General features: G+C 42.6%; 1 protein-coding gene across 15 annotated transcripts in view; it reads left to right on the forward strand.

Moving 5' to 3' along the window:
- The window catches only part of auts2a (activator of transcription and developmental regulator AUTS2 a), a 285358-nt gene that overhangs the window by 111531 nt on the left and 146678 nt on the right, over window positions 1-27149 (forward strand). For all 15 annotated transcript variants that reach the window (XM_069539833.1, XM_069539832.1, XM_069539831.1 and 12 more), the window contains one exon: window positions 16164-16265. In XM_069539833.1, coding sequence (XP_069395934.1) covers window positions 16164-16265 — 102 coding nt within the window. The remainder of the gene's footprint in view (window positions 1-16163; window positions 16266-27149) is intronic.

The raw sequence follows: 27149 nt of genomic DNA on the forward strand, positions 1-27149 counted from the left end.
ATGAAATAGCAAATAACAGAAGCACGATATGGAAACAATATCTGATTGTTCAGAATAATTAAGTCTGATTTCCTTTAGAAAATAAACTGATTTTACTTGAGGGATTTTCACAACAGAATAATCAGAAGCATTTGTTGTAACTGGAACAAATGGAGTTAGTATTTGCAGGGTTTTACAGAGACTATGTTTCCTGCTGAAATCAAAATGGAAATGGAAATGATGAGAGTTATATATCTTTGTTTTGTTCTAATAGAGTGTTAAGATTTAAAAAAAAAACCTTAAATTAAAATGTGTCCTTTCAATGTTGAAAGTGCTACGTGTACATACAGTTCAATTTGTAGAATCAGTACTTCCACTGTCAGAACACTGTGACTTTGACCTTTGCAATAGTTGACATTTATCTCAAATAGTACAATACGAATACAAAAAATACAAAAATGATGATGTTACCAGTGTCGACAGCAGAGGAATTTTAAATTCTGCTTTTTGTGCTTCATTAAGCCTCTTGACATATATATGCCTTTAATGTAAATAAAACATGGTGTATTTGCGTATGTGTGAGTTGTAGCAGTTGTTGCTGTATTGTGTGTTGTGACTGTGCGGGTGCCTCCTTGAATAGTCACTCAGCCGTGTGTATACTACTGCGGGAAGCTCAGACAAGGAGAAAAACCACCGCTGTTGTTGTTCTCTTCAGGTTTATTTATCCTGAAGAGCGTTGGGCTGTGTTGTTGCACGTGCGTTCACCTCTCCTCCTTCACAGCGCTGGAGAAAACAAAGGCATCATCGCTCTTGCAAGCCATGATTGCAGTCATTAGGATGCACAGGCGCTCCTGGTGTGACGGGGCCTCTCCTCGAGGGGATTCAGCTTGCAAAGTGCCGCCGCTTGCCTGTTTTTAATAACAATCATCTAAAATCGCAGCAATTAGCCTGCAGCTACAAGGAGATGGAGAGCAGGAAGATGCGGAGAGGGAGGGGCGAGGGAGGAAGGGCTACAAGCTCAGATTCAGTGAACCTTTCGAATGTCAGCTCCTCTTTCACATGGAAAATTCAAGAGGGCCTTTGTGCGCATCAATTATTAGCCATGAAAGTTAAAAAGATCCATTGTGTATTTTTAATCAGAGTTATATGGGGAATCTTTGAACTGATTCCCAGTCTTGCCTGAGGCTACAAGCAGAGGTAGTCTCAGCCCCCCCACACAGCCCCTCAGCTCTGTGTGTGCAGCTCAGTGCTGTGTTACTGCTGCGGAGGCCAGACAAACAATTCCAGCCAGAGGAGCTGCTGCAGTTAACAGACGAGTGGTTGGGCGAGAGCTGACTCCACTCAAAAATGTAGGTGTGAACAAAAAGAAGTTTCTATAGTTACTGCGATCATAGGATATGATATGAACGTAGCTTAACATTTCACTTTAGTGTTCAACCAAGATGTGGAGTAATAACCCTTTAATTAGAGTGTGTTGTTTGGAGTGATGTCCTTGATGCACTATGTCTTTGCCAGAAGCTAAACTGGATGCACCATGTGGCAGAGCTTAATATACTGCCAACCAAACTCAACTCTAAAAATGCATGATTTAGTATTTCTCCTTAATTCTCATTTTTAGAGTTTCTATCCAGATTCAATAAATATGAATTAATTCTTTATAACAATTATTCTAAAGTTATTATATTATTATAAATGATTAGAATCATTCTGCTACTGTATGTGTTTCTTTCCAGTCATCGCTGCTTTCCTTATCCCACTCCTCCTCCTGATGTGTTGTCATGTAGCACCACCCACAGGTCAACAGGAGGCTGACATGCTGCTTGTGCTGCAGGTTTCAGTGAAGAAAGTCTGACTGAAGCAGCAGCCGCAGCTCTGGTTGCGGTTTGAAAATAAACCCTGAAAGCTCAAAACAAAGCAGAAAAATTCTCAGTCACGAACAGAGAGAGAAGTGCCCGACTCATTGTTCCCTCTTGTGGGACGGGGAAAGAAAGTGCAGCATACGCAGGAGAACCAAGCGCTCTCTCTCTCAGATTCAGTCTTTGTTCAGGCGGTGCTAAATTATTTACCCGTGTGTTTAAAAGACAGCTCGGGGGAATTTCGACATTAGCTGTTTGGAGCTCGCACACAAGTCTTTCTGGCCCACAAAAAGCTTGGCTTCCTTTCATGAAGTGCAGTGCAAACTACACTTAACGATTTTTTTTACAATCATAAATGAAAAGTTATCAGGACAAAAATGGAGAAAAAAAAGGCTTGATAAAAAGCATTGTTGAAGTAGTGCTTCAGCTGCTGCTTGTTTTAGTATTGTTCTTTGGCTCACATTGTGCTATCCTGTGAGCCTGCAGGCAAGTAAAAGCACCTCTCACCCTAACCTTCTCTTCTTCTCTTCTCTGTCTAAAAAATAAGCCTCGTAAAATTCTCATTTGCTTCTCCATCATTTATAACACAAGTACCTGTACACTGTTTGAAACTGTGGCGCTCCCTGAGGTTAGAGACAAACATGGTTATTTTCTCAGTGTAATTAATTTTATTGAAATTGAACTTTTTGAAGTCAATCTGTTCCAGGAATGAGATGTTTGGCGGTGCACAAATCCATCAGGAATAATTTATTATGGCGAAATAGTTCACAGCCTTGCCCGAGTGTTATTATGTGCTCAGCAGAAAATACCATTCTGATTATGTTGGGAACTCACTGATGTGCTGACTCTTGGAGGTTTTTCAGGGTTTTGTTTTGGGTAATTGTTCATTGTTTTGTCTTTCTCAGAGTCTGATAGACGTTTATGTGAGAAACAGTGGATTACCTTACAATGTTACATCACTGGTATCACAGAGGCAGGTCAGCAGCTAACTCGCCATGAAAAAAAAAATGTGTTGATCCCAACTAAATTCCAAACTCTTATCAGTGAAACACTGCAGCACTCCTGCTCACATCACTATCCAAACAGCAAGTAACTTTGCTCTGAAGTCATACTGAATAGTATCAGCTGCCATGATAGACAAGGATGTGTGATGCAGGTTATCCCCCTTTTTATCGCTCATGAACCACAATTATGTGAGAGCCGCCACTTTGGCCTGTTCTTTTGGCAGGATAATTGATCGTGGCTGAGGAATATGTGTGCAGCAGCCAGCAACAGCAAATCTCCACTGATGAATCTATGATCCCTTGTTCCTGTTTTGTTTATGCAGTTCTCATGCCTCTGTAGTTCAAAGCCATTTGACACAAAAGCTGTCACAGTGGAAAGCCACAGAAATGCAAAGTATAACTCCCACATTAGTTCCTTCAGTATTTCTTTGATTAGACCTCACTGTATTCCTCTGCTGTTTATATAAAGTCATCATCTCTTACTGGCCTGTTTGAAATGATTACACCAGTTTTGTTCCAGAAAATTCCTGAAGTTTAAAGTAATAAACCTCAGGCTGAGAACCCAATTTTCCCCCAAAACCTCAGAAATCCACAGGCACACTCCCACTCCTGCAGAGCCTGCCTTTTAAATTGGGTTTTATTCCCTTTTTTGTGTGCTTGCCACTAAAATGTATACACTTGAGGGTTACAGAAATAATTTTCGGTGTTTCCTCAGGGGGTGAGGGAAAGCTGCACTCTCTTTTGTTTTTTTGTTTTTTGCTGCAGCGTGACCGGGGGTGAACACAAAAGGGAGACAAACGGCTCAGTATCAGTCGTGATTTCCTGAATAGCCCAGTGGGAGCGCGGGAAGTCGGGGTGCGTGCAGCAGATCGGCATTGCCCTGAAACAGCAGCCATGCTGTGAGGGAGATGGCTTTTCTCTGCGACAGTCAGACTGTAAGCCACGGGTCTGCAAATGAAACAGGCAGAGGAGGGACGCAGCCTTTACAGATTGAGGGCCCCTGTTTCCTTACTGGGCATGTCTGCTGCTGTGGCGAGGCAGAGGAAAAAAGGCAGCAATAGATAAACAGACAAAGAGCTGCAGATAATTCTGTTGAAAATACAAGGGAGACTGTTTCCCGGTGAATTCATCAAGCCTCATGCTGTGGCACTAGTGATTTCTAAATATATGCAGCTCATCTGATGTAGATGTATAAACTGTGTGTAGGGTTATGGATGGCTGTGCAGACAGATTGTTTGCTCTGGGTTCTCTCTGGTCCTGGTGGGTGGGATCTTCCAGCACCATCTTATGTTGTTTTCCACATGTCCTTTATTGAGTTCCCAATTACAATGCTGGTCCTCTTCTCCTGGTCTCACTGCTGCTGCAGAATTGACCTTGCGTTTTTGCAAGGGAGCGCTGTTGTGTATTCAGGCCAGCAGGCAGACAGTGAGGCAGACTTCTCTCAGGCCCTGCTCCTGCAAGACCCTGCTTAACAGGCATCAGACTTTCACACTTAATACTTAGGAGGGGAGAGGGGGTTTAGCGCTTAGCTCTCATTGCAGCTGACATTGTATCAGGCAGCCAGACAAGGCCAGACTGCTGCAGCCTTATTAGCCATGTCTGGATTGGCCTTCCCTCAGTCTGACACTAATGTTCAATGAGAGATGTTACTTTGGAATTTAATGGAATGATTAGAAATGAGCTGCACAGTGTATGTGGACAGCAGTCTCCTGCTGCTATTTTCCCAGAGCTCATCTGTCTGTCTGAGCAGCGGAGGAAGGGGCACAGAGGAGGCACTTGCAGTAGGTGGAGCTCTTGTGTTGGATTCTGATGTTGGAGCTTGATTCACATGCTCATGAAGGACGTGGCAGCTGCCTGTGCGTGTTTTCGTGCATGAAAGTGTGTGTGTGCATCTCTCTGTATGTGCCCACATCCCTTTCAGATGGCATTTATGCAAAATGCAAAGATTGCACATAACTAGAGATTTACAAGTCCTGCGAATACGTAGGCCCTGTCACATAAACACGAAAAACGGATTTTCACTGTAGAGCTAATTGACAGCTTTTGATGGGTGGTACAACACTGCCAACTGCTCGTGTTTACATTACATCTGATTAGAAATTGTAATGGGGCCTATGTTTTCCGCTGGTAATAGTTTATGTGAACGCACTTTATTTACTGCCCACAACCACACGCTACCTTTCTCTTGCTGCTCCCCGGCACCTGTGTGCACTGGAACAAATGTGAACGTCTCCTCGCAACTCCCCCCTGCTCTATCTGTTTTCACCCCCTCCCACTTACTCTCTCTCTCTTTCTCTTTCTTTCTCTCCCGTGCGCCACCTCCTCCCCGCAATCTACCGCAGGCCCTCCATCTCTCCGGCCTGTCAGCGTGCTTTTTCATTTGGCTTGTTGCTACAGGGGGCTCGATGCTGGCAGATTACAACTCGGCAGCCAGTCATTTTCGATTTATCAGAGCCCCCCTCCCTCTGTGCCCCCACCCCCGTCTGCCACACTCACTACCCTTGCCAGCATCAATCCAGAGACATAGCAATTCCTCATCGCCTCACCACCCAACACACCTCCACCCTTCTCTGTTCCCTCCCACCTTCCATATCTTCCTCTTTCCATCAGCGCAGAAAATTTAGCTCACAAGCCCCGAGACAAAAAAAGAAATATTGTTGCAATGGAAGCATTTCAGTTAGAGAGGCAGCTAGAGCTGTATTATTACTTAGGCCTCTGTCACTGGTGATGACCCAGGAGAGTGGAGAATATCGATCGCGTGTCACTCAAGGCATTCAGCGGATTGCGTTGACAAAGCTTGTCGGGGCCTTTAATAGCAAGGTTAGCAGCCTTCGCTGGGACCCAGGAGAAAACTCTAACTGTGCCCTATTTCATGGTGGCTTTTAACCATTCCCTGGGTCCAGAGAGTGGATTGATAACAGTGAGGAAGTAATTTTACTCTCATAATTGCCTTCCTGTGGTTGACATTTGTGGCCCTCAGTGCCTGTAAAAATGCCTCTCCAGGAACTGGAGAAAGAGGACCAGCATTGTCTGGATGCTTTTTGTGACAGAAAATGGGTTTACTCCAACAAAGATGTGATAAACTAAACAAAGCATGCTGGAGGAAAAATGAGGGGGAAAAGGAAGAAAAAAAATCAGAAGGTGTGTGCAAGTGTGATTTATTGGTTAAAGGAAGTCCATTACTCAGTTGAGGAAACCCAGACCGAAACACAAACAGAGTGAGGGCATGGTTCGCAAAGAGGGTCATGGAGTAATTCTTTTGCTCTGCCAAGATCGCTGAAAGCTGCTGAAAACTCTACTTGTCAAAGGAGGAAAACACTGACAGGATTTCGATCTCACTGTAATTCTCAACATGAATAAGAGCACAAAACTACCTAAACAGTCTCTCTTTAAGGCAAGTGAAGCGGAACTAGGCTGAAATATAACAGGTCCCCTGTGTGTTGTAATTTGCCTTACACGCGTCGGGAAACTGTTTCTACAAGAAACGTAGTCATCGCTGTGTGCTGTGAGGTCTTGTGTGGCAGATAGCTACTCTCAGTGCTGCGGAGGCCTCAATCATAAAGCTGGAACATTTGACTTCTTTAATTTCCACAGTAAAGCTGGGACATTGGATAAAGAAAATCTGTGTTTATTTTCCATGGCTCTATATTATGACAGGTTTATCACTGAGCTCAGTCTTGAGTTAAACCACTGGGTTACCAGTATACCACTGTTGAACAGACACTTTTCCAAGAACAACCTAAATTTCCAAAGTTGTTCCAATTTAACTGGCACTGCCTGGCTGAGGCAAATAGATAGTTATTCTCTAATTGTGAAATGTCGAGTAAGTAAGTGTATAAAGTACTTTGGTAGCTTTTGCTCTTAGCACCTCAAAGCACACATCAGCATATGAATGTTAAAGTCAATTAGTACAGGTTATGTGTAGTAGATCCTACATTCTCTCCAAATTCAAAACAACATTTTCCCTTTTCTCTTCCCCAAAGAGTGACACTGATCAATCAGAGGGTGAATTGTGAATGTTGTTGCTTGCTTCCTTTTTAGAAAACCTATAATGGATGTTGAAACATTAAAACAGCACTGACTGTACCATTAAAGTGCATGTGCCACCATTACAGATGTGACTTCTAGTCAGCTTTGTTGTTGTAATGGGGAGGAAATCCATTCCATCTACCACCATCACCCGTGCTACTCAGGAATCCACTCAGTGCTGTGCAATAGTGACAAAGTACATAGGAAGAACAAACAGTATGGTAACAGCATGGGCCTACCAGCACATTATGGGACCATTCACGCTGCATTTTTATGACCAGTCAGATGAAAAGGAATCAGGTACACTGCCAGTGTAGTTCCACTTTAATGTTAATGGCCAATGGTCTGTTATCATCATGGCTTAATGCACCACCTTGCATCAGAAAAGTACAGTGTGTTGTGCATTACACTTGAGTTATTTCCTGTTTCTGAAGTTGTGATTATTTCAATTACAATCATCTTGTTTTGCTGTATTTTTGTTGCCCTTGGCTTTTTGTTGTGTTCCATTACCAGTCTGTTAAAGCAGCCAGAGCAGATGTTTGCTGACATGCTTGTCACGATGCAGGCAAACTCAGGCTGCTATTAATACAGCGGGACCACAGCACTGCCTTGTTTTATGACTTGATAACGACAGATATGAATTTCAAAAGGGTGACTAAATGAGGACATTTACTGCAGGGATTAGTGATAACAGCGCTGGCCGCAGGCAGGCACCCTGGGTCAGCCAAATAGGAAATGTATATCCTGCCATCAGATTTTACAGCCCCGTCTAATCCCCCCGATAGCAGTGCAGATGGAGCCAAATGCAGGTAAGGTGAGACGCTATCATTCTTGTTGGTTTATACCAGCACACAAGCCCCATCATGGGGCTTGATAGGCAGAGCTACTTACTCAGTGAGCAGCAATATCCACCTGCTGACCAGAGATCAGCTTATGACCCTGTGACCTTCATTTTAACAGCTGCTGGGTTATTGGATACTTTAATTGGATGAGAACCTGCTGCAGATGTGAAAACAGTTCATCACAGGGGGCTTAAATTTATGGGCATTGGCATTAACTGGTATGGTAATTTTTATGAGTAATTTGTTTTTCAAAATAAAATAAAAGGATTTCAGCTCATCTCACATTTAAATGTTAATGTTTGTAGGCCTCGTGATTCAGTTCGTACAGCCTGTGTCCTTTGCACTAATGCATGTGAACTCACAGTCATGAGTGTTGTTAGTGTAGGTGTGAATTAGTTACATTTACATGTTTATTGAGTGGTCATCTCTGAAGGATTTGAATGGAATATCTTATAATTAAGGTCAATTAGCTGAGATATTTTCTCCCTTTATTTCAGACATTCCAGTCAGAAGTTCCTTCACACTTCAAGGTTTAGCTTAATGACACAGTTTTTACCTTTTTAGGTTGTGTCTCTTGTGTCTTGGCCACAGCACTTTACCAAGTGTTCGCATCTTCTCCATCCTTCTAAAAGGCTCCGGCTGTATCAGGGCTGGACGGGTCACATTCCTGGTGGGCCAACCTGCCTTTTGGGCTGATGCAGTTGTCTCTTTATCTTTTGTCTGAACGGGTCAATCGTCCCATGGTTTTTTTTTATCCTTAATCGACACTGGGCTGATCTAATCACATTTTGAAACACCTCCCCCTTGGGCTCTGTGCCGGCGAGGGAGGAGAGGATGAGAGATGAGGGAGGGTATGTAGAGCTTGCAGTAAGCAGAAGTTATGGACTTGGCTGCCTGGCTCAACAATATGTCATGAGAGATCACGGGCATCCCTTTTGATTGGTGAGTTTACAGTTTATACAGCACTACTACTCTCTGATCATCTGATCAATCATTTATCATATAGACTCTCTCACATGGATGCCCTCGCTAAGGATTCATTAAAGACAGGGGATTTGGCTGAATGGATGGGGGGGGCTCACAGTGAAATTATAGGCATTGAAAGCACTTGTGCTAATTATAGATGCAACATAATATTGGATTCATTTACCCAAAGTAAATAGGTTCTAAGTGCATTCTTTTTGTCTGACTACATGTAAAACGGCTGTCATGGTGATATACCCAGCATAATTTAGCAAATAAATGAAATAATACATATTATTATCTTTATTTCACTTTATGGGTGTTGCTTCCCTACTATTGGGAATTTATAGGCTACTGGACTTGAACACTTTCAAACATGCTGGTACAACCCATAATTTATTGGCATGATTGGTTGGGGGCGGGGCAGTTTGGATGGATGGGGTCTGTCTGAGCCAAAATGCCAGGACTGATTTGTTGTCCCAGTCCAGCCCTGGATTGAACATATCGCAGCACCGTGTGTCACAGCCAGCACTGCGCTACTATTCCTGTAACATAAAAGAGCCCTCTTTCCCTAAACTCTAAGCGTTTGTCTATCATATTACCACCACACGTGAGCCGCACACAAGGCTTGACCCAGTGTTAAGTGTCTGCGCTAAATTTCATTGCCTCCATCTACTGGAAGGCCTGCCAATATACTGGCAGTGAATTCCTGGAGGAAAATAAATGGCAATAAAAAAGAGGAATGATAGCCTCTGCAAGCCGATAGGAGAGGGCTTTTTCTCTGCTGTCTTTTTTCCATTCCACTCTTTATTGAAGTTGTCTAGCTCTGGGAGCTGTGATTTGGCACACTGGTGGTAGCTTTAGTTGGATGGGTCTCAGAAAGCCAATACTAAAGTAACGACTCAGTAGCACAGATTGAAGGGATTGGGAAATCATATAATTAATTGCACACCGATGTGTTTGATGAGACGGTATGAGGTGATGAGTGCTCAACTGGGCAGTTAGAAGTCTTAACCCCCCCCACCACAGTATTTTCTTGGTCTGAGCTCGGTCTGCTTTACATGGAGAGTCCTGGAGATCAGGGAATTGTTCGTAAAGTGGGTAGGAAGGTTATTTTACGGCCACACAGGGCTACTACTACAAGATGTTCTGATATGATCTGAGAGAGTAGAGGTCTCCCACTGCTCTTATGAGGTAGATAGCTCACTGCACCCCCAACACACACACACACGCTTTTTCTCAACCTGCTCAGTTCATTATTAAATCTGGGAATTGTCCCCATAACTCAATCCTCCAGACTAAAGCATTATATGACCATTTGTGAGCAGGGAGAAGGGTGATTGCGACGTAGGGCAGTGGATGGATGTTAAAAGCATATTGATTCGTCTGTAATGTCGTCATAGATCTGAGATTTATGGCAATATATAAATGCAGTCACAAGCGCTAGTAGCCTCCAGCCTGTGGTAGAGGAAATGGAGTCTTTAGTATGACTGATGAGATCAAGACAGTGCTCTCAACCACGTTTACCCCCACCCACCCACCTCAAGCCTCCGTTTCCCACTCCTCCTCCTCCTCTAAGGATGCTCTCAGCCTGTGGCTGCTATGACTAGTCCTCAGTGGCTCCATATCTTTGCTTTGGCTGCACATTCCAGCACAGAGGCTAGAAAAGCCTTCCTCTGTGGCCTGAGACTGCCCAAAGTCAGTGCATCTGGCCTCAGATCTCTCCCCTGCAAGAAAAATGATGTCTGACAAGTTCGCCAGAGATCACTGCCACGCAGTGATGCTGGCAGATTGAAAGGAAATGGAGCTTCACCATGGTTTCATACCTATGTAATAATAAAAACTGCCTCACTGGCTGACAGTGACATCTTAACCAGAGGCAAACAGTAAGCTTTGGGATAGACATGCCAAGAACTTTCATTATGTCATTTAGTCACAGTGATGAAAGAACAGAAGGCATCCAGGCTACAGTGATACAAAGAGTTATTAAGGTTTATTTTCAGAATATACGCCTGTGACCTCTATGCCCCGCATGAAGCTAAACAGTAAACAAATCTGGGGCAATGGAAGCCCAGCGCTGATGCTCAGTGACAGACTGTGAGCGAGGGTGGCAGAGGGGGTTATGGGTGACGAGAAGGCCAGGCGGGGCTGCTGTCTGTGGCAGTTAAAGCAGCTGGGCCTCAGAGCCAAGCACAGGGTCAGAGCCAGGCCACACTGGTGGGCTCTCCCACATAGCCACTGTCAGATGGATGACGTAGGGTCCGTCGAAAGCCCCCTCTCTCAGGCCCTGAGGAACCCTCTTTTTTTACTTGACAGTCTCTTCAGATAAAGCTGGCTGCACACTAAACAGGCCCAGCAGTTTCCAACTGCTGTTGTCGACCAGCCCACGGTGGTTTCACTTGATAGGCTCACAGTGAGGCTTTTGGGATGTAGAAATTGGCAGTGACATAATTAGCGATGCTTAATGTGGTCTAATGTTTGGTAATGGAGTCACCGAAGGCTATTCAAGAGTGTCTGTTTTAAGCTGACAGAAATTCTTCAAGTTGTTCATTTTAACTGCTGAGTCTTGAAACTCACCAGCACTTTAATAGCCCTGGTATATAGACCTCTGAAGGTAGCATAAAGAAGATATTCAAAGTGTAGTCAGTGGAAACCAAGGGCATTTGACAGTGCCGCAGGAAATAGACAATTTATTATCAGTAACACAGCCTAGGTAGTGGATTATCCATAAAACTTTCATGGTTCTCCCTCAGTGGCAAGCAGCCATAAAACTTCCCAAATGAGGGACTTGTTAATTTACTTGTTAAAGCAAATTAAAAATTTATAAGCGCTTTTAGGTAAATGAGATCCTCTTTCATTGCTGCCCTGGTGGGATTCTCTCTGCCAGATCCTGAGAGGACAGGTTAGCTGTTCTGAAAGCCACAGACGAACAATAAAAGCTGTTAAATTGTTCCAGGTTTTATTACCGCCGAGCTCCGCAGCTGCTGCTGTGCGTAACTAAGGGAAACCAGGAGCTGATGGCTACAGAATCCTTCTGAGGCTAGTACAGAAAACTGAGGCCAGTTCTCTCTCCATCTTATTTTCTTTTTTTTGTAGGATGAGGGATGGGTGTTGGGAGTGGCGTTGCTGGGGCAGGCTGCTTGTGTATGGCTCTGTTTAAAAAGGCCTCTGTGGTTAGAAATGTTAGCAGGCCTACTTCTGTGCTTGATTGCGTTGAGTCTGTCGAGCAGCCCTTGAGAATAGGTCAGTGCACTTGTAAAATTCCACTATGAAGATCGTGAGCATTTTTCAGTAATCGAGAAAATAATTGACTTCGCCTGTTGAAGACAATATTGTAATAGCTGTTTTATTGAAGGGGAACAGTGTTAGATTAGATGCATTATCATTTTCATCTGATCAAGGATTGTAGTCACATTTTTGTTGAATGCTATTACTTCCACTTACAACAACACTGAAAGGACAACTTTCTATATTGATTTTTTTCTTCTTTAATTAAATCTTCCCTATCGTGAAAACAAACATCTTGTGCCTCAGTAGAAACCTGAAGACAAGAATGTATGAAGCATATGAGACATTCAACAGCATTTCTTGTGTTCCAGCAACTCCAATAATGGTGCTGTGAGGCTGTAAAGATGCATATTTGACCTTGGACAGAGATGATGAAAGGCAAGGTTCATGTACTGTATGGTACCATTAAATGAATCAGAGTGTGAATAGTGTATACAGTGAATAGGTTTTGTGAGAAGAACATATCTTTCGCTAAAGCTAGTCAAGGAAATGTCTTTTTCTTCTGAAAATCGATACCAATGTAATGCTTTGAAGAGGAAGTCACTGACAGATTTGCTTGGATATTATCAATTTAGACAGGGTTAGCCATCTTCTCTGTTTATCAATAAATCAATATATATACCACCTCTCACACAGGTTACCTTGCTTCGCAGATAAATGGTGTAAGCCAGTAATAACACTGAACAAGGGTGCACTGTTACAGAGGAAAAGAAGTAGATTAAAAAAGCTAAATTGGGAAGATCAGAAATTACTTTTTTATAGATGTCTTTGATTAAACACTGCCCTCATACTGGTCTGTTTGTGAACCCTTAGCTTGGGCTATCTGCTCAAACATTTATCAACTTAAGATATATAAATGATATATATGATTTTTGACTTATTATTTTAAAATCTGGTGCTCATTAGACCAAAGCATATGTCTGAGTGAAGCTGATAGTACGAGTGCAATCACAATTGAACTACTGAGCAATTGGAGTGATAGCATTACTATCAAGTGAAAACAGATTAAAGTTGCTCTCAGACCTCCGGCCAGCCCACTAGTAATTACTCACTATAGTAAAAACACATTCATTTCAGGTGTGTTGATCACGTATCTAACACATGACAGACATAAAATGTAAAAAAAAAAAAAAAAAACTAAAAGAGGATGAAAAGCTGTGCCACACTCACAGAGGACATTGGGAAACATGTCAAACGAGTTTTTAGTTATAAAGGCCGGCGCTAGTGTCAACGTGCTGTAAATAAAAACACATGATCTCAACAGTGGAGTTAATATGTTACGTCCTGCCTCTGCCTGCAGCCCCACCCCTCATCTTAATGCTCCAAAGATTCCTGTGTGATTACAACTGTAATCTGATCAGTTGTCACGACTGGACTGTCCAAATAAAGTGCAGCGGTTACAGTTTGAATCGTTGCTAGTAACTTAAGCGCTAGTGTCTTTTTGTTTTTTGAAAGAATGATTCATAGCAAATGTTGAATGTTTTCTCATCCTCACAGGCTGAACTGTTTCAGCTGCCCTCTTCCAAAGCATCACTCTGACTGCAGATTGAAAACAGTTGTTGGTTCAGTAAATTCAGACTTGTAAGAGAGACGAGGAAGAGGAGAAAAAAATCCCCTAACACAGAACAGATTGCAGGAAAACAAGACCTCACTGTGTGGAAATGAATGTCAGATGCACTTACTAGTAGTTTAAATGTTTCATTAGATGTTAATGTCTCGCTGTGTCTTTAAATGTTGTGAAATTAGCCTCTGGAATATTAAAAGCATGTGGTTGTTATCTTCTTACAGGGCCAGTTCTTATCCAGACTGTGCAGATACAGTGAGGTCATTAAGTGAATGCATATGTAGGCCTCAACCTGCATCTTAATTAATGTCTGTATGTTATTGCGTCAGTACAACACACTGTGCACACGTGTCATTTGCCCCCTTATAGATTCACATGTACTGGTGTTCATTACAGGAAATAAAACTGAAGCTTTTTGTTTAAAAGGCTATAAAAACATAGAGAATTACTCATGACTGTAACAAATGGGATTGATCAAACCAGCGCCATTATAGAGGAGGTCACAGCGATGGCCACGGCTCCCACAAACATGGGCTTCTTATTTGGATTTATCTTCAGACAGCAGGCCATTAAATTTCAACCTCACTTTTTTGGTGGCTCTGACTACCAGCATTCCCTCCATTTGCTTAAGAAATACATTAATCACATCATAAAAGAAATGAATCCATCATCTGAGCCTCAGAAAGGGAGAGCGGATGAAAAAAAAATGCAATTCTCTGAAGTAATTTAAAGGAGCTCAGGGGGAAATTAAAGGGAACAAGCTGAGGGATACATTTTCAAATAGCTGTGTAATCAGGTCCCAAGCTATGTAATAGCTCTGAAAGAAGAACCGCTCTTTATTGCAATGTCTTTATTAGACATGTTCTTCAGACATTACACACAGTTAAATGTGAGCAAGATTTCTGATTTCATGGAGTATGTTCCCACTGATAAGCCAGAATACAGATGGTGTGATTATGTGGTTTCACCGCAGCGGAATCAGTTTGATATCACATAGATTAATAACAGACAAATCTAATTATCTGTCCCACACTTGCTTGGTGATAATCTTTGTAAGCTCACCATATATTAGTTTGGTTCTGGGCGCTGAAGATTTGGTGCAGGAGTCTGCAGCAGCTTCCAGTGAAGTCTGCGTGCATGTTGTTGTGTGTGCACGTTCATAAATGCATGAGTATGCTGGCGTGCACTGACCGGTGTTGTCACCAGGGGCACTGGCTGGCTGATAAATATTATAGGTCAACATGTTTTGATGAAGGAGCCACAGAACAGGGCGTAAATAGCATCCCTTGCCCTTTCTTCAAGGATCAGTTCACAGGCCCATGTGGATGACATATTATTTCCCCTTTTCTCTCTAAAAATATGTAAACTCCCTTCAGACAAAGTGGCATTTACAAGAAAGAGAGAGAAAATATGCTCTGGGTTTTGTGGGAATAAAATGCGTTGGAGGTAATTAGTGCTATCACAGTGCAGGGCATTGGTGTGCATGTGTGTGTGCATGTGCCACATTTGGCTGGTGTGTCTTCTCCCCCTTCCTTGTCTCAGCGCCGTTTGACTACATAGACATACAGTCATGCGCACACACACTAACACACAAATACAGGCACGTGCATACACTTGGTCAAAAGGGCCCATCAGGCATTCCCAGAGCTAATACACTCTTATCACGTTCAACACTCTGGCGAATCCGTCCGCCTTCCACCCATCATGCAATTCTCCCAAGGAATAGGATTCCTTCCACACCGCTAATGGCTACAGAAAAGGAACATTTTAATTTTAATTATCTGCTCAACTCAAGGGTTGATCTGGTATTCCCCCACCTTGTGCCCTTTCATCGCTCTAAATGATGGCCGACACCTGAAAGGAGAATACTGAAGCTGTGTCCCCTCCCTTTAGAATAGGAGAGAGAGAGGGGAAAAGGAAAGTGCCATCATCTAAGTCCAAGTTCTTTGTATGTGCAGCACCACTCTCTGCTTTTCCTATTAGGTGGCAGCGCAGCCGTTTACTGCACCGTCCCATAAAGGCAGCTTTTTATGTGCTTTGAAATGAAACCTGCAGCGTTCGTCTGGTCTGGAAGGAGCAGCATGGGAGCATCAGAGGACATCAATTACACACATGGACGGGGAGGATAGACCCCATCTCCTTCCTCTCAGCGCTGCACTCTTTTTATTGTTCTCCAGATTTTGAAGGGACTCAGACGCTCACGAATTGGCACGTCCCACTCTTTATACATGTCTTTTAGCTGCCTGCCGAACAAAGAGTCTAGAGGATGACATTTGCTGAGCTCCTGCTGCCTCAGCATGTGGTGTCTGCTTGGAGAGGATAGTGGCTCCATTTGAAGGTTCTGGTGGGGTCTTTGTCCCTGTTCTCTGTTTCATGGGCTGTGAGGAGTTTCATACTGCGAGATCAGATGGCGTCTGTCATTGGCAAGCAGAGTCATTGGCGCTGAGTAGACTCAGAAACATGACAGATTTACAGAGACAGCGCTGAAGCTCCTGCCAGTTCTCACGTATTCATGAAGCGATTTTTCTGGGATGCCTTTCCGAGGCAGCTCTATCCACGCAGAGCTCTAAACTGCTGTGTTAACAGTTTTATGTACACATTATTGACTGTTGGTCTCCTTGTGTGTTGTTTTCTGCAGCTGAAGCCGGGGCCCAACAACTGTAAAGGCAGCGACAGTGAGAGCGTGAGCGGAGAATCCAAGCCTTCATTCAGGAGCAGCTCCAGAGACAGGCTGACGGATGTGAGTACATTTACAATCAAGCTCACAGCTTCAGGGATACCTCAACATCTGATCGTAGTGTGTGATCCCCTAAAAATAATTTCTAATAATGAGAACTTGAGGTCAGTTTATGAGTCATAGATTCCTCTTTGTATTTCGAGTAATTAGCAGGTGGGTTCAGCATTTCACATGTAGACCCCAAAAAACAACCTCCCATGATGATTTTTTGTTTATGATGTCTGAAAAATATACAAAGTAAAATTCAAAACCAAGTCATTTACAAGCATTTGTGATGTGTTAAGACTCAGAGAGGAGTTATTCATATTGATGGTAAAAGTTCTATAGTTTGCAGGAAATATAACAAATTCATAAGAGAATGAATCTGCTTGAATTATGAGTTGGATCGCTTCTGAGCACAAATGTTTTAATTCTGCTGTTATTCCTCAATCTGTGAGTCATTTTGTGTGAAAGGCCTTACATTATGACACATCGACAAAAGGTAAGTTGTTAATGTGATCAAATGAGTTTGAGAAGACTTCCTTTGGTCTTAAACGTATAAAAATCAGCCTAAGCAGCACTTAGTGGTAAATCGTACACATCCTAAGTGGCTTTTAGAGTTCTTCATGTGAAGGGCGCTATTTGCATCCCACACACACTCTCTCTCTGTCTCTCTTCTTTTTTTTTTTCTTTTATAATGACTGATACAAAAAACGCACGACTTGCCCCACTCCTCATTCCTTGTGGAGCTGAAGGCGAGCATTAACTGACAGAAGAAAGAGCGGCTATGTGTCCCTGCGCCCTTTGACAATATTTCAAGATGTAAAGCGATCAGGCTCTAGGGACCTCGCTGCCAGACACCCACCCCTGCTCTTTGATTTGTGCGGAGAATCCACAGCGAAGCGATCAGATATCTGGCCATAATTAAAGCTGTCAGCTGGGAGGCGAGCTAGTCTTTGAGAAAGACATGGCCGAACAACTGAAGCAAAACTGATTCTGCGTGTAGCTTTACGATGCTTGACCGGGCATGAAATGAAATAAGTAATTTGATGTTGACAACAGAAACTGAAATGATACTCGCTGATTTCTGTCAGACTGCACTCTGGTGACTGTGCAGCAGCTCACCAGGGCAGATTTGGCTCAGAAAAAGGATGTTTGAAAACCTATGGATGACTTATATGCTTAACTGTGATTCATAGAGAACAACAAAGGAATTCAATATTGAATAAATATTCCTACTACAACACAATAGGCACCTGCTTATAATTATAAAATGATGCATGCTTGATGACAGCCAGGTTTTGTAGTTTTGAAGTATACATATTCCTCCTGTTGTTCTGTTTGTTTTTTTCGACATTCTGTTTGGTTCATTCGTCATTGTTAAAGGGACAAGCAGGAATCCTTTTTAAATATTATGTGTAACTATTGTAATGTGTTGGAGGAGCCTGTGCTTTATATCATTTAGATAATCACCGTTTGAAATTTTATTGGCAACAATATAATCTGACTTGGCCTCATTGGACAACCACTTACCTCCATTTAGACCACACGGGTGTGATGATGTGTACTTTGACTCATTACACACTAATGAAATATGTCTCAACAGTTACATCATCTTTGGCTGCCCTCATTACTGAGTCACTTCCACGATCCTACAAGGACACTCTCACCATAGCTTCACATTGAGCTCATGTACTGTATAATCTTACGCTATAATATACCTTTCATCAACTGTCTGTGCTGACTTCCTTTCATTTAAAAATCTCTCTTATATCCATAATTACTTTTGAAAATGTCAGTATTCGCAAGCAGACTCCACTTTCCCTCCTCTCCTGACTCGTTCTCAGGAAGCATCTATGTCCCTCGCTGTATTAACTTCCACCTGAGCTGTCATATCAGCCACTCTGGAGAAGAGGGAGCCACAGCCCCGGTTGCCCCTGCTATGTCTGGTCAAGACACCCCACAGGAGACTCAGCGTGTCTTCTGAAAGCTGGGCAGCACAAAGACAGACTTTTAGACCCCCATGTCACTTAAGATGGTCAAACTGTGTGAGGCTTCATCTCTAGTCCCCACAGGTTTCTGGACAAGTCCCCTCCAGTCATGCCGTAAAAACCCACTTCAGCTGCAAGAGGTACATGTCAAAGCTTCTGTAGCATGGCTCTTCTCCCCAGACTGAAAGACAGAGGAAAAATAAAATAAGGGGAACCATTTTAAATAGAATATACAAATCTTTGGGTTTTGTTTATTTTTTCTGATTTTACAGGAAATCACAGCTTCTATTCTGTAAAATAGTATTGTTATTGTTGAAGGCAGATAGCAGAGTATGTCCAGTTGACTGTAGTGTTCTTTCTTCACCACAGCAGTCCATGTTCTCCTACTGAAATGTTAAAACTATGTTGGTTGCAACCCTGCACAATGCAACTATAGACTTCTAATGGGGTTCAGCTACACAGAGATGCTCCCTCCCAGTGCAAAAACAAAGAGGAGGCATCTAAGTCACTCGTTAGTTTCAGGGAGCAGTGTGAGACAGGAGCTAGCTTTGACCCGAACTGTTCATTAGACCAACAGTTGGCTAATGGTATTTGCTGTAGCACTACCTTCCCCTCATAGAGCGACTACGGTCCAATGAAGCAGATGAACTGAGTTTGCCGACCTGGCACTGGCTGGCAGAGAGATGGAGGCCAGAGGAGGTCAGGCCTGGCAGCCTTCTTTCTCCCGCTCTCCTTCCCTCCTCACTCCATCCTGCCAGCTCATTAAGGCCTACAAATGGCACATCAGCTCGCCTGTGTCTGCCTCAACCCCAAACCCTCGCTAAATTGGCAGGCTTAGCTGTATTTGCTCTGAAGCACCGGGTTCCCTTTTGGGTTTGTTTGAAGCTGACATGGCAGCCACCCCCCACATCCCCCCACCACACCATACCCCACCCCTTCAGTCTGGGTGGCAGGCATTCAGGCAGGCTGCAGTCGTGAGCAGAGGGAGTCTACTGGATCAGGGAGGGCAGGGAGCTTGGGATGATTCACTCCCGTTTAGTCTCTGCGGCAAGGGGTGAAATGCCATCATTACCCGGCTGCCTATCAAATAAATTGGCAATTACGGTCCTGGGATTGCGAGTAAACAGCATGTTACTCCTTTTTTCCATCCAAGGCTCTTGATGAGAGGCGGGTGCAATAGAGAGAAGCTCCGAAGTAGTGGGTCAGAGCCGGCCAGTCCGTGTTAGCCAGCCTGATGAGAGGCACAAGAGGCGGACTGTAATGAATTCACCCCTATATTTCAGTTGCCATTTTTATAGTCAGCAAAAGCTTCCTGTTGTGTCCTGCTTCTAACTACAGCACTGACTGAATTCTGCCTGTAAAATCAAAACACATATAATGCTATATCATGTTTCTGATATCAGCTTTATGTAGTATGTGGTGTGGAATCCCTGCTGTAACATGGACTAATGATTTGTGTCTTGGCCTGGGGTGGGCTGTAACACTATTATTTACACTAGCGCTTTATTGGTGTTACTCCAGACAATTTCGCATGCTGGTCTTTCTGACTGAAATAAAAATGTGAAAATTGCGGGTTCCTGAAATCCATACTCGTGTGTCCTGGCTCCTCGCACGAGAAGGTTTTCTTGCGGTGAAGTCTTTGAAACTTGTTTTGTAATGAAACATCTGGAAGTGATACTGTTTAAAGTCAAGCACATCGTCTACCCGTGCTTTTGAAGCGGTTTCAGCCCAAACACAGCTAAAGTCTCTCTAATGGCTAGTAAGACTGAACTCAGTTATTACTGGCTTTCCGATGAAAACATGACAGCCCTGTTCAGAATCCTGTGTGCATGTGGTGAAACCATTTCAAATACTCAAATTACTGCTTTTGGAAACTGATTAATGTCATGAGGAATATTTGTTGTGGTACAGATCTCTATTATGATTAGATTTGCTGGAGCATACCAAGACTGCACATAATGTTTTGTCCTTGACCTTGGAGTACAATCTTTTCCGTAAGCTTCTTGTCTGAACTGAATCACGCTGTCCAAGCAAACTGCTTATGTAATGTGACCAGAGCTGGTTTGCATTGCAACTATGCCCATCCCACCTCCTCAGTACATTCTCCAATTATTTCATGACACTCTGATGTAAATGAGGTCGCAGTCCCCCTACATGTCCAGATATGCTGGCCAATTTGCTTTGACACAGAACTTGTAATTGCTTGCATCAATTATCCGTCTCTGTCTCTCTCTGCTTCTCAATAATTTGAAATGTTTCCTATTACAGACAAGCATTTAGATATGGAAGTAGGAATGTTGTACCTATAATTAGCTCATTATCACGGGATCGTACTCTCTGCTGAGGCCCCAGTGTGTGCATAGCGACAATGTGAAATGAGCAGCAGATGCAGTGCAGGGATTACTTGACAGTCTTTTGGGCTGTGTTCTTGCTTTCCAGCAGTGATGTTAATAAGTCACTGGTCAGGGCAGATTACAGACATATATGCAATATAATTAATTTACAGACATACTGTTTTGTATTCTATCCTATTATTCAGACAGATGAGATAAGTCTTGAGAGATATAAGCGGAAAATGTCTGCTCAATTGGATCAGGAGATTTGCCTTTGCCTTTGCCTTTCATATATAAAGAACGCAGCAAGAGATTCTCCGATCAGTCAAGTATTTAACAACACAGACATTTCCAGAACGTTCAGGAAAGGGGTGGCGCAGCATGCACATGACATGACAAAGTCATTTTTGCTTTGGTCTGTCATCAAAAACTATTGAATCCCATTATTTTTCCAAGACAACATCCTCATTTTTGTCTTCTACGTGTATCGCACCTCTTTGTCATCCTGAGATATTTTTACTCTTTTTGTTCGTTTTTGTTTTGTTTTGCATCTGTCGCATGTTAAAAATGTCATCAATACCCTCACTCGCTCCTGGAGATTCCAGACAGCACCTTTGCAAAATTTCAGTAGATTTTCCGCGTACAGTTCATATCTGACAGCAGCTCTAGTCAGAGAAGCTGAAGTGTGAAAGTAATAGTTGACCGAAAAATGAAAATTCACTCATTATCTACTCACAACTAGGCCAATGGAGGGGTGGGTGAAGTGTTAGAGTCCACAAAACGCTTAAGGAGTCTCAGGGGTAAACAGTGTTTCAGCCAAGTGACCTCACACAAACAACAGAAATACTGCCCGTGTGGTGTCATCCAAGTTTCAGCAAGCCCTGACATTCATATTCAAATGATATTTGAAACTGCATCATTTACACCAAGTTTTAAGCCTAAAAGTCCACTACCACAAGTGGTGATGCTAGTGGATGTAGCCACACGAACATGCACCCAGCATGTGCCCATGGGTGAGAGTGTGTGCAGTGTTCCTTGTGCCAGAGGGTACGTAACGTAATAGAGGACATTTAGGCTCAAAACATGGTGTAAATGACACTGTTTCATGTCGAATTTGAATGTCGGGGCTTGCGGACACTTGGATGACACCACACGAGCAAAATGGAGGCATGAATGTTTTTTCTGTTGATTTATTACGCCAATTGTATTGGATTTGGCTGCAAAGCTGTTTACACCTGAGACTCAAGAAGTGTTTTGTAGACTCAAACACTTCACCCACCCCTCCATCGGCATAATGGTGAGTACACAATGAGGGAATTTTCATTTTTTGGTGAACTCTCCCTTTAATATCACAGGATCGTCCCATGCTGTGATACAATATGAAATTACTTAATGCACAAGGTTTTGACAGAATGACTCATTTTTTGATTGATGCCATCTGGGGTTTCTGTTAATTCATAATGAACACCTGGAACAGATCCTGGAAAACACATTTCCACTGTATTTCTTTGTAAAACTTGTGTGCTGATGAAGAGATCTTGTCCACGATGAGAGCTTTCCACCTTATTTCCCTCAATCTTTATGCCAGCTTTTGTCGCTGCCTCCACAGCCTGCTTGCCAGACGATCAAGACACAAGATCACTTGAACTGCCTTACACCTTTGACTCTAAATCAACCTGATGAATAGGCTGTGTCCCAGGAAGTATCCAGACATGCTCATTACTATCCCTGGCACTCAAAATCGAGCCTCCTTTTCTCTCTTTTATTTCTCTTTCCTATTTTTTCTCTCATCGCCTGCAGTCATATTGTCAGAAACAGATTGTGACACTTTGTGACATGGCAGTCGGGCAAAATTATGCAGCGCCTCCATCACCCTGCCAGTGCCCCAACCGCTGAATGTCCATCAGGGGCCTGCAAGAGGTCCCGCTGCATGACGTGTCTCTGCAAGTACTAGGGGCACGCCTGCATCCCTACCTACGTTCACAAGTGTTTAACTCAGACTTGGCTGCTTCAACTGTGCAGATCTATATAATTAGAATTAGAGAAGCACATTGTGATTGTGTGTGGTAACCTCAGTACAACCCTCACGTTGATAAAGCGTTGCTCTAATTTATTTCTGCTAATTATTTACCACACCTTGAAGCCTTAAAAACAAAAAACATGCAGAATCAGAAGAACATGACCTTTACTGTTGTTACCAGATACCCAGCAAAATAAGGCTCTTTAATTGCTGAAATTGATACAGAGTGAGGTTGGTGTGATAAATATTGTTCAGGCTGATGCTGACTGAGCGCTGTGGATGATAAATCTATTCTCATGGAAGATTAATGGACTGGAGGAGTGGTGTTGAATGTCATTGTTGAAGGTTGAAAGTATTGAGCGCTTGAATCCTATCCATATGTTTTCAGGAATGACATAAATAGGCTCAGCCGGAATCCATTTCGACTTATCAAGCTTAAACCAGTGCCAGAGCCGCGTAGCACTTGCCAAGTATTCAGGCTCTGAGGCTTCCACTGAAATTGGCCATGGCCATGCGCTACCACCCTATTTTTTCGTTGCCATGTGTCCCACAGCTCTTGGCTACTTATTACTTCCGCATTCCCTGTAACCCGACCCTGTTGCCCCAATATTTGATGTCATACCAGGCCCTGGCGAGGGAGTCTCTCCTCTCTTTGTTCCAGCCTTTTCAGTGTGGAAGCTGTTCCAGTGGGGTAAGTTGAATAAGTGGAGCCCGGAGGAATCTCTACAAAGGTCTCACTCTGATTGGATGCATGCAGAGCCCAAGGAGAGAATGCTGGTTGCCATAGCAATGAGAGCAATGTGGGAACTGGCTGCATGAAGTAGAAAGGGGAAGTGGTGCTTTCTTTTGCGATGGGAGGTCTTCATCGACTGACATTCCTCTTTTATGAGTACACACTGGCCAACATACACGTAAACACGAGAACTTAAAGGCACACAAACAGTATTACATGCACCTTTTTACCCCCCAAGGAGAAGCTGAGCTAGAGTGCATACTTCAATCACAATGGCCTGGTAGGGGTGTACTCTGCCCAAGCTGGAAGCCAGAGAAAACACAATCAGACACACCAGGAGTCCAGAACCAACTCCCCCTCATAAACATGATTACTGGCCATTCAGTGCTACATATCGCTTACATCTCCTGAGCCAACAAATCATCCTTACCCTCTCTCCTGGCTCAGCACAGCCACTATAAATGAAGAAATGATGAAAACATCTCTCCGCCATCCTCTACATTGCTTTTTTTGTTGCTTGCATCCCCATCTGACTCAGAGTAGATTTGTTTAATTCCTTAACCCATAATATCCATGCGACATGAATATCCAAGGAGTGATGCAGAGCTCTCTAAGGAGCATATGTTTGAGTTCACGTGTATGTTTTATATATGTGAATCCCTGGTGTTTGTATGTTTGTGTCAAAGACTTTAGCTGCAGGGTATAGGAGTTGTGTGGGAGGATTAAGTTTTATGTGTGTGTTGTTGTTTGTTTGAGGGGCACAAGGGGCTGAGAATCTTGTTTGGGAATTACAAAGAAAGGCCTGCTGGGTCATGAACCCGGTACAATCTTCTCTCATGCATGTGATCCTGCTGCACTTCAGGGCTGAATTGAAATCAAAAGGAATCATAAGGTACCTAGAGAGTCCCAGCCCCGCTTCTCCTACAATATCCGTTCTTGTAAATCCTAACACGTGTGTCATACAGCAACATTACATGCAACATGAGTCATCTACAGATAATTCCCAAAATGTTACAAAAAATATGTTCTCCATCTTGCAAATTGCATGAATACATTTTCAATTTGATATTATACAGATATTCGAAAATAATACTACTAAGAGGTATCCATTATTGTGAAATTTGTTTGCACACATTTAATATTTTCACCATATATGTATATATGTGCCAGATGCTATGAGCCCCCCCTAAAAAAATGAAAATTAAATCAGCTCCTATCAAATGATGCATTTAATACCCTGGTTCTAAATCCTTAGTGTTAAACCCAACCAACACTGGTTGTTGGTGATGGATATTAATAGAAGTGGACAAAACTCTTTAGGGATGTTAGTTAAAACCTGAGCCATGTGCTCACCACAATGTAATTTTCAAACTGGTTTAAATGCTAAAGTACTTAAATCCCTGGTTTTACTTTTTAGTTCTGCTTTGTGCACAATAAAAAAATGAAGAAGAAATAAACTACACTACATGTGGTGATAATCATCGTGTTCAATCATAGCACTTAGAATATCAGAACATTTTGCTAATGTATGTTTTGTATGTGGTTGAATTGAGCCCATGTTTTTCTTTCTGACCAGCACACTGTACAGATTTGTACAGATATTTGTTTTACATTTTTACTTTTGTTGGAGAAGGGCATGCTTGTGCATGTGAGGTACTGGGTGTCTATTTCAGAAGCCAGTGCAATTTCCCTTAAGCCACAAAGCCACAGTGCTAACAATAAATAAATAAATAAACAAATACAAAGATAGTGTAGATAAATGGACAGACAGACTCATAGATATACCAAAAAGACAGAGATAGTGTCCCTTGAATTACAGTTGCAGAAGATTATTCCAGAGACATTATTTCCCTCAAGTCATGGGCTTAAGTCAAATTTGGAAGAGAAATGAAATAGCCAGCAGTAAAAAACCAGACTAGGTAGGAGTTCATGAGTAGAGAAATAACATTTTCATTTGTTTCTGCCCCAGCGGGAGACCAGCAGCCTTTCAGTAAATAGAGACAGCTATGAGAAATGATTTTTTTCTGGTCGGCGGGATATTGTTTTAACGTGCACTTATCCATCTGCAATCTAGATGTCAGGCCCCAGGAATCCACAGGATGGCCATTCTACTGTTGTCTTTATGACACACAAGTGTTGGCCTCATCTCGCCTCCAATTGTCTCTGTTAGTCTCCCATTTCCACCAGATTGTCAGTCTTATGTGGCCTTTTTTTCAAATTCCCTTTGTTAAGAGCAACCAGCTGATGCTCCTCTTTGGAATTCAGGCTTTTTATATTCAGCTTCACTGTGAACTGAAATGAAAAATTCAATCCTGGCTTCTGAGATTGTCATCTCCCCGTGTGCAACCTAGAGACTGTGAGTAGAGGAAAACCATACAGTATTATTTGTTCCTCTGCAATAATAATAACTCAAGTATGGTGCGTTTTAGCAGAGATTGGCGGCAGGTATCAGTTTTAGTAGATGAATTTTTGCCAGTGTTGTTTTTGTGTTTCTTTGTTTGGGTCTTGTGTCTCTGTGTTTTGTTGCCCAGGTTTCCCAAGGTAACAATGTGTCACAATCCACTCTTGGTTTGTTTGTGCATGTGAATGAATGTGGCAAGTTTTTCTTAAATTGCCACATGCATTGCACAGCTTGTCTTAACCGGTACAATGATTTTAATGTTGCAGTGCACAGTTCATTTCCAACAACACTGAACTCACCATACATAAAGGCCATTCAGTATCTTCTAAATTAAGTAATCTGGTGTCAAAGAGATATTCACGGGATTATTTGAGGTTTACTTCCACTTCCACAACACTGCAGCTGTTGACTTCTGTGAAAAATCTGTTCGTGTTTCTCTGTTTATACGCTGACTCTGTATTGAAGTTATTTATATTGTCTATTAGAATTCATGATTAATCTGCAGGAGCAAAGCTTTAAGTTAGGAGCTGTCAGTAGTGATGTAGTCCCAGGCGATTACTTCTTCTTCCTGTCATCCACTATCAGCCAACACACAAAACACTTGTCACATGGCCCATTCTGATTGTGTTTGATATTGACACCAGAATTGAATAAATGTACACAATAAGAAGATTAGTGTTTCCCAAGAGGCCTGCATCTCCCTGCTTCATTCAGTCCTGATGACGCACGCTGAGCCTTTTGAAAGGCTTGTTTCATAAACTCAAATCCCGTCTTCAAAATGTGCCGGTAGAAAAGACAAATGAAACTTAATCTGCCGACCATTTGAAATGGAACAGGAGTGAGTTTGCAGTAAAACTGGGATACGATTGCATCTGGATTTTTTGCAGGAACATGTTGTATATGCTGTATAACAACATATGCAACATGTTCCGCTTTGCATTGCATGTGTATATCAATAGACCCTGGCATGGCAGTAAAGAGCAGGATTTCTGCTTAAATAAAGTAACATGCCATCCACATCATCTGCCATTTGTAGTTGAAATTGAGGAAATCATTTTAGAGTGAGTAGACTTTTGCAATATTTGCAATTGTGAGTAATTTTACAGTGCTACAATAATTCATTGTTCAATATAATTTTTTTGAGTTTTGCTTGTATTACTTCCTTCATTCCTCCTTCATCATCATAATCGCACCTTTATATTTGACAGTTTATTCAGTTTTAGTGCGGGGATTTCAAATGTCCGTTAAACTAATTCGACAATTGATTCTGACCTGTTCAAAGGGAATCACATCAGCTGTGTTTGGATAGCTGTGAGAGGTCAGAGGTCAGGGCTACATAGTACAGGGGATCGGCTGAGATTAACCTTGGCCTGCTCTTTTGGCCCCGAGCCTAGACGGCCCAGGAAGTGCAGGCAGGGCCATCTGATTCC

This window comes from Paralichthys olivaceus, chromosome 15, assembly GCF_024713975.1.
Source record: "Paralichthys olivaceus isolate ysfri-2021 chromosome 15, ASM2471397v2, whole genome shotgun sequence".
NCBI classification, from domain to species: Eukaryota; Metazoa; Chordata; class Actinopteri; order Pleuronectiformes; family Paralichthyidae; genus Paralichthys; species Paralichthys olivaceus.